At 37.2% G+C, this 15,584-nt stretch overlaps 1 protein-coding gene across 2 annotated transcripts in view; it reads left to right on the top strand.

Annotated features, from left to right (window-relative positions):
• Positions 1–15,584, top strand: part of LOC129568581 (homeotic protein ultrabithorax-like) — a 96,845-nt gene that overhangs the window by 20,978 nt on the left and 60,283 nt on the right. Inside the window, exon 2 of one of the 2 annotated variants that reach the window (XM_055446635.1) lies at positions 14,936–14,986. The exons of the other annotated variant lie outside the window; for it this stretch is intronic. Coding sequence (XP_055302610.1) covers positions 14,936–14,986 — 51 coding nt within the window. The remainder of the gene's footprint in view (positions 1–14,935; positions 14,987–15,584) is intronic. 2 annotated transcript variants of the gene reach the window in all.

The raw sequence follows: 15,584 nt of genomic DNA, 5'->3' as shown, positions 1-15,584 counted from the left end.
CTTGTTCGTTCCATTTGTTCTCCATGTTGTGAGAGCGAAATGGAGAGCAGGACAAAGGCTGTGCATTAAGCCCATTCATCCGGAGCAAGAGCGTGAATTATTTGAATTTTTATCTTTATCAAAGGCATCGTCATTCATTCTTTCTTTTTGTTGTAGTTGTTGTCAGTAGGGAGTTTCTTTTTGTGTGCATTCTTTTTGAAAATTCTTAGATTTTCGATTTTTCCACACGGCGATCGGTTGTTGTTTCTAGCCCAGCGATTTGTTTAATTTCAATGTTGTGACTTGTGATAAATATAAAGATTTATTGCTTTCTGATAGTACGTACACACTGCGTATTAACCTTGTACGATGACACATTTTTCGATCTTCTTTCTCCGTCCCATTCCATACGCACACAATCTCACAGGTAATTTTGGACCACAAATGATCATTTTTCGTAAGAAACTCCAAAGGCCAAACCAACCAAGACAACACTCAACACTGTGAAACAGAAAAAAAATCAATTTCGTCGTTTTCCCTGATTATTATCCGAGATTCCATTTTTACTTTACACCTTCTCATGTTTCTTGAATTTCTCTGGTACTAAATCAATTATCAAAAAAATGCGGAGAGAGACAGAAAAAGGCCAACGGACACATTAGAATTTTCGGCTCTAAGTAAACGGTTCATATTATATATTGTGGCATTTTCGTACGGGTCATCTCTCACTGGCTGTCTTGTCCGGGTAATCGAATCATGGCGTATAATTTGGTAGTAAAATTAACAAAAACAAGGAATCGGCGTCGAGACGAAGAAAAGTGTGTGAAAAAGAACAAAAAAAAATGAGAAAGAACCATATTTTGTTCACAAAGTGAACAAAAAACCTGATCACAATATATCATTTGGTCATTTTGAGTGAGGGAGAAACAACCGAGCGTTCTTAAATTCCTAACATTGGTACAACGATAGTTCCTTGTCTGATTCTTGTTTAAAAAAACATAAGCGTACAACCGTCTCTTATAAATAACAAATGAAATAAATAAATCTACGATGATGACTGCGTCGTGTGCATTTAAAGCCGTTTCCATGTATAATTCCTCAAAAAGCGACTAAATAGATTTTGGGCGTGAATTACAAACATGCAGATAACAGGTTAAAGTGAGAGTGAGATGGCAGGCGAAATTCATTTTAAACTGAAAATGAAATGGAATAAACGCCACGACACACATATACGTATGCACAATACAAGTCCGATCTCCGATGGCAAGCACAAAGGAGCTCGCAAGAATTACACATATCGAATAATTTTTCATAAATCTTCCAAACATGACACTTCACCGTATTTCCAATGGTGAAACCGAATAAAATATGGATGACGCAAACAACATATTGTTCCGAGAGTGGCTTTCAAAAGATAAATAGTGTTCTGTGGCTGTATGTTGCTTTGTTTCGCTGTGTGCCGAATGGGCTCATGCCTCTTCATCTTATTGAAAAAAAAGTATGTTAAGCTCTTCTTTGCATATTCTCTCCTTCTTAATTTTAATCTGTTACAATTCACAACTTTTTTTTAGTTCGCCAGAGTCGCTTTTGACAGCAAAGAATTGTTAAGAGCTTGTTCTTGACATCCGATTCGAACGAACCGTTCGATTTTTCATGATTCATTCCGTCAAAATTTTAAAAAACTCAAAAATCAAACCACCCATGAATTCATTGTTTAATTTTAGTGCAAAGCCAGAAAGGAGAGGAAAAAAGTGTGACAATAAATGTAGAACTAATTGAAATTGTCGTAAAAACGAAACGACGTGATTTTCGCCTGGATTTTTCTCCATTAACTGAGTGAGCAGAATGTTCAACGCACCGGAACCAATGATATAATAGATTGACTAGCATGCGCCACATATCGACTACGACAGCAAAACAGCAGCAAGTGCAACAGTAGCACTAAACATGCTCTCTTTGAGAGTGCAGCAAACGAGTACGAGAGACGAGTGAAAAAAAATGTGATTTCAAATCTAGATTAAAGCGTGCTTGTGGCACTATAAAGAGTCTAGATGAAGCGGCACCGAACGCCACACAGCACACCAAAGTCGGTGTTCATTTTATAAGTTAAACTGAGCAGCACATTCGTTCTATTAAGACTACAATATGTGAAAGGGTCAGCCAGAAAACGTGTGGCAAATATCGTTTATTGACTAAAAATAGAGAGCGAGCAACAAAAACTTCACTTACTCTCTCTCCCGCTCGCTCTCAAAAATAAAAGCAACCGAAATAAAGTAAAATAGCAAGTGTAAATCTGGATGCGAGTAACAAGACCAAGCAATTGCCGCAATAGAAAAATGAAATATACGATATATCGCATAGTTGTGGACGGGTTTTGGGAAGCGTCCACAGAGTGTGGCATGAATATAAACACACGTTTCGAGCCAATATCATGAACACAACAACAGCACGAATGCCATGAGAGAGACACGGTCAAAATTACATTTTGAAGATTGTCAAACAGTTACTGTGAAAGAGAGCGAGTGTGTTGTTCATACACGAACTGAAGACTGCAATACACGATCAAAATAAAGCAATTTATCATTTTGCACTTTTTGATTCATTTCGTATATTTTGTCGTTGTTGTTGTTGTTTTTCTCCATCTCGTTTAGTTTGTTTGCATCGAAAATGTGTTTGCTGTTGGGTTTATCTGCGTTTTTCGATCACGTCGTTCATCTCATTTTGTCCGGACGAGTGAAGAACATGGAAATACGCCATTTGCACATATTAACCACAAATAACACGGTTTTTCGATTTCGAGGCTTCATCGTCACAGCGATGTAGCGACCAAAGCATTGCACGGTTCTGGCACAAATATGAAGCAATCTGAACTTTTCACGACCAAAACAAAATATTCTTCTTTTCTTCCCAATTCATGCATTTGATCATTCGTTGTCTCGATTTTGAATATATTTTTATCGTTTTATGGCGATGTTCACTCCATTCGTAACATTTTCATTTCACATCTGATGTAACTCACGATCAATTGACGATTTTACACCGTTTTATGATCTAAAAACTGGTCGCTCAGTTGGTTAATTGAATACATCTCGAGGAAAAAGAACAACATTGTGAATTTGAACTGTAATTAAACTGAGTTTTCCCATGTGAAAACATAAATTTTGACAAATTTCACATTTAATTAAGAAGTCTTTGCGTTGTTTATATTCGCGATGGAAGACAATGATATTGTTTCGCAAGAAAAACGGAACGCATTGATAAAAATCAAAGCAGTAAAAAAAGTCACGAATGTGAGTGTATGTGCTAACTTACTGAGTTCGTTTTCGATCGCCTTATTCATTTGTCTTTTTTCGCTCGATTTAATGTTTCCGAAGATTTGTTGCTTCATTTTCGTGCGCCGAACACTTCTCCGTCCATTTGACTCGACGTATATATTTCTGTTCATAAGCTCATCGTAACATGGATAGTTTTTTTCTGCTTCTTCTTTTCTTCTTCTTTAAACGTAGTGAAATGAGTGTATGGAAGACGAAAGAAATGGACAAAGGGCAAACAACAAAATTGTGCATTACTTGTACGTACAAACGTAGGCGTTACCAATTTTTACACATTATAAAACATTGTAATGGATTCTCAAACACATGTACGCTACGGCAATATGCATAAGTTTGCTCACTTTTCTACATATATTGCTTATAAATTTTCCGTTGCAAGCGTTTTTATGAATGCCCGAGATTTATTAGTATCTGATCAATGCATTCACGCTCTTTGAAAACGTTTGACAGCTGATGAAAATGTTTGCATTTCAATCTTTTTTTTCCGACGTCTAACGTCGTTGTTTTTTCCATCCACTTTTAATGAAACAATCAATGAATGACAGTAAATTCGTTGAAATTTTTTTGGTGAAGAATCTTCGATTTCCTGTACAAATAAATTACGTTTGAGCGTTCAAGCCTTGAAATCTCCCATCATCGCCAACCACAACAAATAGTAGCTATATGCCTACACTACTGGTCCTATCAATAAATTGTAAATAGTTGAGAATGAACCGTTGTGCAATAAATTCACTTTCTAATTGACTCAACGCAGAGCAGATATCGTTTAATTGAGTCGGTTAGACAATCAAAGTTTATTGTGATTTGAATACAATAGTTTATATTCAAATAAATACCCAATAAATTTCATAATACAAATACACACAATCATTCGCATTCCAACTTTTGTGTGCAAACTCATGCACAGAGAATATTCTGAGAGAGTTCATGCATTCCAGTGTCCATCAGTAACAATGAAGTTGGCTAAATGGATTGGCGCTAATATATCAATAAAAATGCATAAACAAGAGTTTATTGCATTCTCGCTTGTTGACTTAGAAGTCCGTAAATTCAAGTCTCTTTTCGAGAAATACTTTTGTCATCAAAGGGCAACAACAATAATAATAACACGAAGCATATTGAGATTGGAGGCGAATTATTTGCAAATGTATTTCAACAAATCAAACGGTGCACACCCGCCGCCCACTCCTACTTTCTTCTCGAAGAGGGAAAGAGAGGGACATGCGATGCTTTGGCCACAGAATGGCCGAACACAAACATCGAAAACTGTCCCATGCCCGGGATCTGCTCAATTCCGAACTATTTTAATATGATGACAATGTATTTGTGCACATACACACTTACACATATACACTGTGTTGTGTTGCCACTAAAATATAGCGTTAGATCTCTCGTTCGCTTTTAAATGTAACATGTGTATATCGATATATGCATGCGCAAAATGTTTACCAATATTTATTGGATCTGTAAGTTGTTGTATGGTTGCTGTTGCTGTTCACTTGTCCCAAACAATAAATAACTTAGCTAAAATACTAAGACCTCGCTATATTTATGCATGCTATATGCATGCAGAGTTGGAGACACCGAACCAAAACGCTGTGCACAACTTTATTGAACAGATGCCGAATAGAGAGCAAACAAGAGCAGAAAAAATTGAGAAAGAGAGAGAGCACAACGTACGAAATGACAAAATAGCAGCAGCAATATAACAATACAATAACAACGATTCGGCGATATTGTCTAACAAGAACATGTTGCCACCGAAAAAAAAGAGACAGAAATGCATACCAAATTGTACATGCAACTCAAAACAGTCCATTCAAATGAGCAAAAGAGACGTAAAACCAAAGGAAAAATGTAAACGAAAAATACATACAGACACTGACGACGGAAGGAGAGTATTTATATGCAAGAACGAGCAAAAAAAAGATACTCCGATACCATTCTGACAAATAGATAAATTTATGCACTCGGACTCATTCGAAGAGGGCAAGAGAAAGAGGGAGAGAGAAAGAGAATGAAAATATATATAGTATGTGTGTACGCGTGTGTGTTGTTTATTGGTGTTTGCCCAAAGGACACTGCACAAAATTCCACATTGCAGTCGAATATTGCCATTCGCTCGTTCGACCTATTATCTATTTTGCTCGGCACTCAAACTCACATTATTTTGGTGTGTTGTGCCTTGTGCTTCTTTTTTTCCAAATCGACTTTTCGATATATTTGATACCATTCGTTATTCGCTTCGTACTGTTTACCCGCATCCGACTTTTTTATGATTTCGTTCATTGCTCTTTCATTCGAATATAAAACATTTGATCGCATTGCATTTCTCTCTATTGCCCAATACTACAAACCAAGACAAACAGCACACACAGAGACGAAGAGAGGGGAAAAAAAGGAAACCAAACAACAATTATTTTCACTTTTGCGGCAATAAACTGTGTGTTTCACAAACTCATCGTCCAATCGGATTTGGCACAAAGCAAAGACAACCACCGCGCATGAATAAATTCACATACAGTCAGCACTTGGCAATTTTTAACTGACTCAATCGCTTTGCGAATTCATCCCATTCACGAAAAAAAAAACGAACGAGAAAAAATTGGTTTCAAAACGATTGAGATTGTACTATAATTTTTAGGCAGTAGATAACGTTTAAAAACAAAGACAATTGCATAAATTACTTGTTTATTGGATTTGGTCACCCCCATAAATTGCAATATTTGTTCCAATGCATTCACCTCGTTTGTAATGTCGATCGATTTTTGTTGTCGTTTTTCGAAGTTCATGTTTTAGTCTTTGTTTCCTCCGATTTGAGGCGAATGCAAAAGTGAAACCAACAGCAATTGAATGCGAAATGTGATGTTTCGAAGTCCAATTCAATTACAACTTTCGAAATCTTCTATTGAATTTTGGCTGGCTGTAACCATAACAGTAGCTGTTCTTTGGCTGCCATTGAGTCAAATGGTGCAATGGTAATGCAATCCAAATGCACTTATTAACAAGGGACATTATTCGGTTACCACCTCATGCCGCATGAAAATTTCGGCTTCTAATCGGCCAAAACCAAACAAATCGAAAAGACATTTTCAACGCTCCGATGGATTTTTTTCTGGCGAACAGCTCTCACCAAACACCTATGCACGTATTGCTTTGCTTTGCTTTGCTTTGTGCACGCAAAGTGTAATGCGGTATGCAGATGAAAAGGGATGGTCTTTAAGTGAAAGTATGCGACAAAAACATGATGTAATATTTTATGTAGCATTAAATTGTGATTGCATTGAATTTCCAGTTGAATGGCTTCTTTCTGTCTTTCTCTCTTTTGTTGCGCTCAAATTTCTTCGAAATGCAGTCTGTTGGGCCGTTCCTATTGCAGTCAGTGTGTGCAGCTCAACTTTGTCGACACTCATATTCCATTTACTGCAGCAGAATAAAGGCTGAGATTGCAACAAAAACCGTAACGCCGAAAAGAATGCTTCGAGTGCTTGAACCAAATGCGGATGTCATATTCATTTTTGGATATGAAAGCTATGTGTGTGCAACACTTTCTCACCATACAATAGGCACATTGTCAGGCCGATATTTATAGTGATACCGTTATAAAGTTGAAACGAGAACATGTTGCTGTATCCAACAAAACAAACGGCAGAAAAATTACCGTATGCGTATAAAAATCAGAATTCGTAGTTGGTGCGTTGTGATTTTCGGTTCGGACATTGCAAGCGACCGATAACCAAAAAATGTCAAGGTTTTTGGTGAATTTCATTTGCGTTCCTTCGGCTGCAAAACCGATAGGTGCATTCAAAGTGTGAGCCAATCGAAATTGGTTGGGGTATCGGTTACAGACTGTTGTGTATGTGTTTGCAACATCTAGGCATCGGCTCTAGTATCTAGTGCCAATTGTAATTTTCTCCATTGTTGCTGTTGTTATTTAACTGTATCGGAGCATTGAAATCCCAACGCAGTGGCTTGCCTCGTTCTATTGATACATAATTGGGAGTTTATTATGAGATAAAATATTATCGATGTTTGTTCGGTGTTACAATGTGCGATGCGGCATGCTTTCGCCTTTGCTTACTCATACACGCGCGCCCAACTCGGTAAACATGTAACTTAATTACACAAGCACATAATTCAAGAATAGCGTACACTGCATTCGAAACACTGTGTACGCTGCCGTGGCCATCCGATCTATATATACATGTGCACATTCATAGAGCGACAGAGAGTGAGCACATTTTGCCATCGCATATTTATCATTCCGAATTGAATAAAATAACGCACATGCGAGTGAAAGATATGTGTGCAGCGCATATTGGATTATCTCTCGTTTTCCACCAAATGTAATAAAATATGCATTTCGATTCAAGCCCAAAATTTAATAGGAAAACGGTATTGGGTTGAAAATAAATTATATTGCCTATATGGCGATATAACGGGCTATATGGACGATCGGGTGGTGGCACTTGCACTCTCGCAATATGTGCAAGACGTGCAAAGAGGCAAGAGGTGTGTGCGTATGTATGTATGTGCAGCACGATATATGGACCCAGGAAATAGTAAATTAGGTGGTCGTGAATGCAGTAGCCAATATGTTATTTCGAATCAAAAAAATTTGTGTTGAACGCACAAAAAGAATGATTCGCGCACACATTTTCCCAACGTAACCAGTTCTGTATGAGAGAGAGAGAGAGAGAGAGAGAGAGAGAGAGAAAGAAAGACAAAAAACGCTGACAAATGATATTGTTCATCCGAAAAAGGAGTGACGCGTTTGCTGTCGATTCAGCTGATTTTTATAATCAAAGCGCCTCAAACTACGAAATTTGATTTGATTTCCGACATTGGCCAGCGCATCCAACAAAATTTATGCATCGCCATTGACAAATGTATTGATATTGCTTGATAATTGGCAAATTATGCGTTTTGTGCGCCAGCAATAATTTGGTGCATGTGAATTAGCCCATTAAATTCCGAAATGGCTTAGAGCAAGTGTCACCACATCGGCGCAAAAAATGCGCTAAATTGGTATTCATAATTTAAAATTTATGTCGCTTTTGATACACAAACCAGCCTAATTTATATCACACAGTCGCATTACACTGTTCCGACAAGAAGATTCGATTGCGTCGGATTTGAGTTTCCCGCATTGAACTAATTGCAGATTCGTGTGTGTTGTGCGCGTCTTTGCGTGACTTTCGCTGGAACTGCGAACGAACGAGCGAACGAAATATTCATCTTCTGTGAGGCGAAAGACGTGATGTGAAGTGACGACGTACACGCTTTTTTCTACTTTGCTCGTTCACATTTTAATCAAATTCCCAATACTTGTACATATAACCATCAACAGCTAGTAAAGCGGTTTTCGATTTGTTTCACTTTACTTTGCATGCTGCCTTCATTTTCCCATTTCTCACATCGAACATTCTGTAGCACAAGCATTATTATGGTCGTATAATGGCCGCATCGATATTATGGCGTGTGGTGTATATGATCTACAATTTACTTAATAAATTCTCGATGCATTGTAATTCTACAAAAATGCGGTGAACTGTGTGTGTGTGTGTGTTGTGAGCGTGTGCGCGAGCGCCCAACCAAACCACAGTTTAAGCCAACGAGCCGAACTTGCCATTGATTTTCTGCCTCGTCTCGGCATAAAATTAACTTGTTAAAATCGCATCGAATCGACACAGACGACTTTTTAATCACAATTCCAAGTCGATGCTTGCCCTGTGTAAAATATGTAATAGCCCCGATGAAGGCATTCATTGTTTTTATCGGCATTCGTACAGACACATTTCCAGCCTACATACATTGTATGGCTGTTGCACCGGGTATCCGTTTTCTTGTTTCCAATCATCCAAACCGATACAGACCGTGTTTTACACATTCTGGTGCTCATTTTCTCTCTGCGTGCAGCAAACATAATGATGGTTCGGGTTCAATTTTAAGTGGCCATTTGCGCATCTATAATTCCAAATAACACCAATAACATTGATGAAATTGAGACTGTTTTGTGCAACAGCAGCAGCGACTTTTAATGGCAAAAACAAGAATTGGTTACACTCTTTTTCTCCAATCAATTGACTTCCAAATTGTTTCTGCGTTTCTGCTTTAGTGCTGAATGCATGCAAACTTATCATCGAAAATTGAATGCTTTTTGATTTGATTTTGAACAAAACACCTTACGAGTGAACATCAAAGAGTGCGCAATGCGCATCTTCCGCAAACACATGGCAACTGTAAAGGAAGGTGTTAATCGTTCAGTCGACATTTGTTATTTAAATTTCATTTAAGCAAAGAAAATGAATCATTTTAAATGATCAATTTTTTTTCTCGGCCATTTACAAAACCATTCGCTGTCGAATAGTTTCCCGTCCGTCGGACGTCTGGAACAGTTACAGTGTTTGGTAAAATTGTTTTTTAACCACATCGGGCAATTTGAAAATGGATGTAGTCTATAATTTACTTAAAAAGGAATGTGAACCTTTGGTTCGTTCGATTTCGTTCATCTGAGTGCCGTGACTTATCCTGGCATTCAACTGGTATTTTACAATTTTCTAACCGTTAGCCAGCCAAATTCTTGTGATTTTATTTCGAACGATCGAACTATTCTCTTCGACTCTTTCGCTTTATATAGGATTTGGTGGGCCTTCAAATAGTATGCTATTCAATTTCGATCAAAATGAATATTCTAGAGAAGAAAAAAACGTGAATCAGTTCACATCGAAAATTCTACAAAGCATCGGACGCACACATGCACAAAACTGAATACAAAGGAGACGAAAAAAGACGTGCTGGTGTAAAATGACGTATACAATTTATCTTGTTTTCAATATTCTCAGCGATTCCGTTTGGGTTTGTTGTCTTTATTTTTCAATGGATTGATACAAAAGCGATGTGAACATCGTCATTGCGATGTTTTTTTTTCTGTAGCCGGGCGTTTATTCACTACCGCTCCTAGACAATACATTTCAGTTTCGTTGAGCGAATTCACTTAATTTATTGGAATTGAAACAGCGAACATTTATTTATATTTAAATACAGCGGACCAACCGCACAATTCTTGAATGACTCTTTTAACTGTTGTTTGTTGTTGTTGTTTTTGTTGATATTTCATGTGTTTTGTTGAAGAAAAAAATTTATATATAAAAAGGCGCTTGGATATAAAACAGAAGATACAACATAAATTGTTTCATGATGCACTTGTGTTTTGTTGTCTTGTCTTTGGATAAAAATCATTGTTTTCCCTCCCATTGAGTGCTCTTGTCGGTTGTTCGGTTGTTATTTTTGTTGTTGACTCACTTATTTTTATGGGAAAAGACGCCATTCCATGTCTCGCCATGGTCAAAAGTTCATTATCATTTTGGGTTACATTTAATCTAACAGAAACAAAAACACGTTCATTTTCTCGGCTTTTGCGAAAAATTCGGCATTCAAGGCAACGGCAAGCCGAATTGATTGCATGCACATATTCATCGACAGTTCCCAAATGGATTGTTTTTGTTTCTATCAGAAAAAAATGTTAATTCACCGCATAAATATACATTTGAGCGTAAATATACAAACAAATAAATAACACCGCAAAACAAATGTGACTATAGAAACAGGGGAAAATATTTACCGAAAAAAAATTATTCATAAATATATTCAATTCGAAAAGCAAATCGTAGCCTTGCACTATATCTCTCGCCTTTTGCTTCTATTTTGTACATGTGAACAGCCATTTTTCGTGTTATCGATAATTTTTTATGATATGCGAATCGGTTTGCTGGTGCGCGCGCGCTCGCCCGACGCATAGTCGTTATGCTTGATATGACTATTCGGTGGTTCAGAAGATATCATATCGATATGAAGAAAATGCTTCGTATTTTCGTTCGACCCAAAACGATCTATAGTTCTTTCAATAAAACATAGTGCGGTAGCTTGGCGTACATGCAAATATTGCGGCGAGAAAAAAGACTTTAAATGGAACACGAAGCAACGATGAACATAGCAACTCTCACACGTTCTCGCCTCGCCATCGCAACAACTGCAAATAAACATACGAGAACTAAATTGAACCGAACGAACCAACAAATAAAACATATTATTCTGATATATGCGGTTGTATTGTGTATATTAAACATTAAGGGGTGTTGTTTTGTTTATGCGCAACAATATATTTCAACAAGGGATGTTGCAATTTTATTTATGGTCTCGCAACGCCGAAAAGCACACACACATACATCCATATCGCACATGGAATGGCGTATGTGTGATAAGAAACTATGTGCTGCGTATGCGTTCGAAAGTTCGAAATGCAATACTTGTCGCTGTCTAATAACGTGCTTACGAAAGGCAAATTTATACACACAAACTCGATCATAAAAGAGAAGAATTCTTATGTGGCGGCGGGTGAGTACGTTCGGGCGCAAATCTACATGTTTTCCACATTAAAAATGCTTCATTAGACATTCTTATCTCTTATTCTTATGAAGAATTATTGCAAATGGATGCTGCGGTGCCAGGGGTGTGGGACTAAAGATGCGAACGAGTTTTTGGTTTTATCTAATTAAAGTTGTGCTTCTGTCGCTGTCGCCGCCGCCGCTGCGGTTCAAAATTCTTGTAGATTTTTCTTCTTTTTGAGAATTTAACGTAAATTATTTTATTCGGTAACTTTTTCCCCTCTCTTGGCTGCAGCAATACGGTGTCATGATTATTATTCTTCTCGTAAAGTTTTTCAATGTTAATCACCTTTGAAATTGCAGCAAAATGTCAATTTTCTAGCTCCATTTTTTTCCAAACGCCAATACTTTGGAACATATGTGCTTCTAACAGTGCCATTTAACGCTTAATTTCATACATCACGGAACAAGAGTATCTATCCTTCTATGAACCCCCACACTCCTTCACACACCTAATAAATTCATGACAAGAGAGAATACAACAGCACGAAAAAATTCAAATGCGATTCCATTTTTTGCCATTGTGCCAACCAAATCCGAATGTTGTTGCTCATCTCCGTTGCAAATCGACATACACACACGCAGGCATTAAAACACACAAATACCGCTGCCAGCAGTAGAATTTATTTGTTTCGTGGTGGAATTATCGTGTTGATATATGAAAGCAGAAGCGACAATAGTTAAACCATTTAACATTTTGTACGTTTTAACAAAGGCTTATGGAGAATTAATGGGTTTTATATTTCGCCAGTGCAAGCGAACCGAGCGACCGAGTTAAATATTGGGGATTCTTGGGTGTTGTATGTGTGTGCAAAATTCACATGGACATCGACCGAATTTATGGGCGTTTTTTTTGTGTATGAGTGTTCGCATGAAAGGATAGAAATCATAGCAATCAAAGCGATTATTCATACACGAGCTTCATTACATTCGAGTGCCTGTCACTCAATCGAACTTGCCATTTTTATCATGGATAAGGAGTTTTTTTCTTCGGACAATATTTTGTTCTCGCTCCTCGCCCTCTTTGTTGCAAATTATTTTCGGACGCGTTCATTTTTCCATAATATTTACTATGTCTCGAGTCAATTTATCGTCGCTGTGTTTAAGGTCCTCTGCATGGTATCAACTTGAAGTTGTACAGAGCTCGCTCTTTCTCTCGCCGCAGCACAGAGAAAGACAATAACCATTTTCTTCAACGCTCAAGTATTTCACACGCGTAAGCGGTCTAATTTAAATTTTTCATCGTAAATGGAATTATACAAAATAAACACAAGCATCGTGGTGTACATTTATTTATTTCGTGTGAAGTACGGCAGCGGTGGAGCGAGTCAACATCAAGTGCAATTTTTTTTCTCCTTTTGCCGCCTTGTTCGCTCGTTGCGCTAGTCAGCAAATGGAGAAATTACACCAGGAAAATAGAACGTTTTGAATAAACATGAGGCAAATGTTCTTCGTTTCGATTTCCAAAAAATAGACAGTGCAAAAACGCATGTAGCAGAGGAAAAAAACCAGAGAGATAGAAAAAAAAAGCAGGCGAACAGATCCAGCCGTGGCTTATTCTCGCTACAGCAACGATCATGGAATTATAAATAAAAAAGAAAGAATGAGACGAGCAAAAAGCAGAGACGAAAAGAGAAAGAGAGAGAGAGAGACGGGTTGTGCTTAGTTCTGCTGAGTGGTGCTTTTGCTGGCTTATGAACTTATTAAACGTTTGTTGGCAACAGAAGAAAAACTCGAAAAACGCAATATTTTCTGCGGTGCTGCATATATTTTCCGATTTAGTTTTGTTGTTGGCTGCTGCTGCGGTGTGATCTTTTCTCGCAAAAGTTTTGCTGCCCAAACTCGGTCTGCACTTCTGCAATCGTATTTTTCCAATTGCTCTTGCTCTCGTATTTTCCATTGCAGTGCATAAATACTTTCATTCTTTCGGAACGATTTACCAACCGAAATAAATCCTAAATTATGCACATTTGAATTTTGGATCGGAGCTAGCAGGCACACACATATGTATATACATAAACATATACACCAAGAGCGAAAGAAAGAAGATTTAAACCAGAATTTGACGCCATAATAATTTTTGGGCCATTTTATAAATTACAGATTTGGTCGTTATTTCATTTCTTTATTCATTCCGAGGAGCAATTTAATTTGTTCCCGAAAAACTGCTGCCGTTCTAATAACAAAGTATGCAAGTGCTTTAAATAAAGGCATCGCTTTCATAAACTCCCCGAATCCCAACTCAAAGTGATATATTTTCAACAAATTCTATTTATTAAAAAAAATATATGCGACGCACGATGCGAAACAAATATGTGAATAGGGTGTGTGATAAGTTTTGTGGTGAAAAATATGCGCTTCATGTCTACTCAACGAACGCACATTTGGCGCGCTCACTTTCCCCACTTTTTCTTTTCATGAAATATTTGTGTGTATTATTAATAATATCTCGTTAATACGTGCACATATATTAAATGATGCGAGCAAATACATGGCATCCACGCCAAATATGGCATACCATCGTATATTTGGCGGGGCGCACACAGCAACAAACACATAAACCAAAATAATGAATGGCACAGGTGTATGTTTTTGTTCTATTCTACTGAAGAAAGAAGACGCTCTCACCGGAATCAAGCAAGCGAACGAACACACGTTGTGCTCTCTCTACCATGACAATAAGACTATCTTATGACTTGAAATACGCAGCTACCACTGTTACACCATCATGGCAACTTGAACCTGTACTTCTTTTTATTCGGATCCAACTCCAAAAACGAACACCGAAAACTCTAGCGCACTGCATGCGCCTCCGCTAAATGCACTCTTAAGCTCAACTTAATGTAATAATTTATTGCTTAATTTTTGCAATTTGTTTAAATTACACACATTACACGTGCACCGCTCATTTTCGCTCATTTATCTTATCTCGCAAACACTCACATTTTTCAAAATGTGCATTTCTTTCGATTTCGAGCTAATTTTCATTAACACAAATTAACATTGAATGCTCAGACGGTGTTTATTTCGTTTCGTCATTCATTCAGGTGTATCACAACCAACACTTTCATTTGATTCACGCAATTTCTCAGGCAAATTACTCATTAATAAGCAAGGCTTGCAAATTCTAAGTAAACAAATGAATGAATAATCAATTTCAATTTTGTCTCGTTCCAGGTAAACGATATGCAGATTCGCTATCGGGGTCATTACTTCCAGATTGGATAGGTAAGTCACCTTCTTCATTTATTTTATATAATTTTGTTTTGTTTCAAGTTACTTTAAGTTTTTCATTTTTGTGTTTTCAATTCGGTTCGATTGTGTTACTAAATTCATTGATTTCGTTCGTCTCTCTATCAATTTCGTTTCGTCTTCCAAATTCGCCATCTTTTTTTCTTTCGTTGTGTGTCATTGAGCAGGTGACCTGAAAACTTGATTTCGGTGGCCATGCTAATGTAAATATTTGTATCAATCAGAGATTTCTTTGTTTCTTCATTTCGATTGAGTTTTAACCTTTTTGAAACTAACCAAATTTCTGTGCCAAAATTGAGTATTTTCGGTTTTTTTCTCTTCCTTTCCATTAAATTTTATTTTTCGTTTTTTGAGTTGAACACGAAGAAGGTACTTAAAAAACAAATCTGGAAAGGTAATGCTGACCACTAACACTTTTACAATATTTCGTTTCATCGCCTGTGTATCGAATTTTTGTGTGCGTAGCAAATTTTTTTTTTCATTTTGTATACGCTTTGTTTGTTCTTATTTTTCTGGCTGTTGAATTTGATACGTGTGTTTCATGAATAATTCAATGTTTTCGCAGAATAATTAT

Source organism: Sitodiplosis mosellana, unplaced genomic scaffold, assembly GCF_009176505.1.
Source record: "Sitodiplosis mosellana isolate CC-2019 unplaced genomic scaffold, AAFC_SMos_1.0 Smas_scaffold_21, whole genome shotgun sequence".
Taxonomy (NCBI): Eukaryota; Metazoa; Arthropoda; class Insecta; order Diptera; family Cecidomyiidae; genus Sitodiplosis; species Sitodiplosis mosellana.
This window is presented reverse-complemented; position numbering and strand designations above follow the sequence as displayed.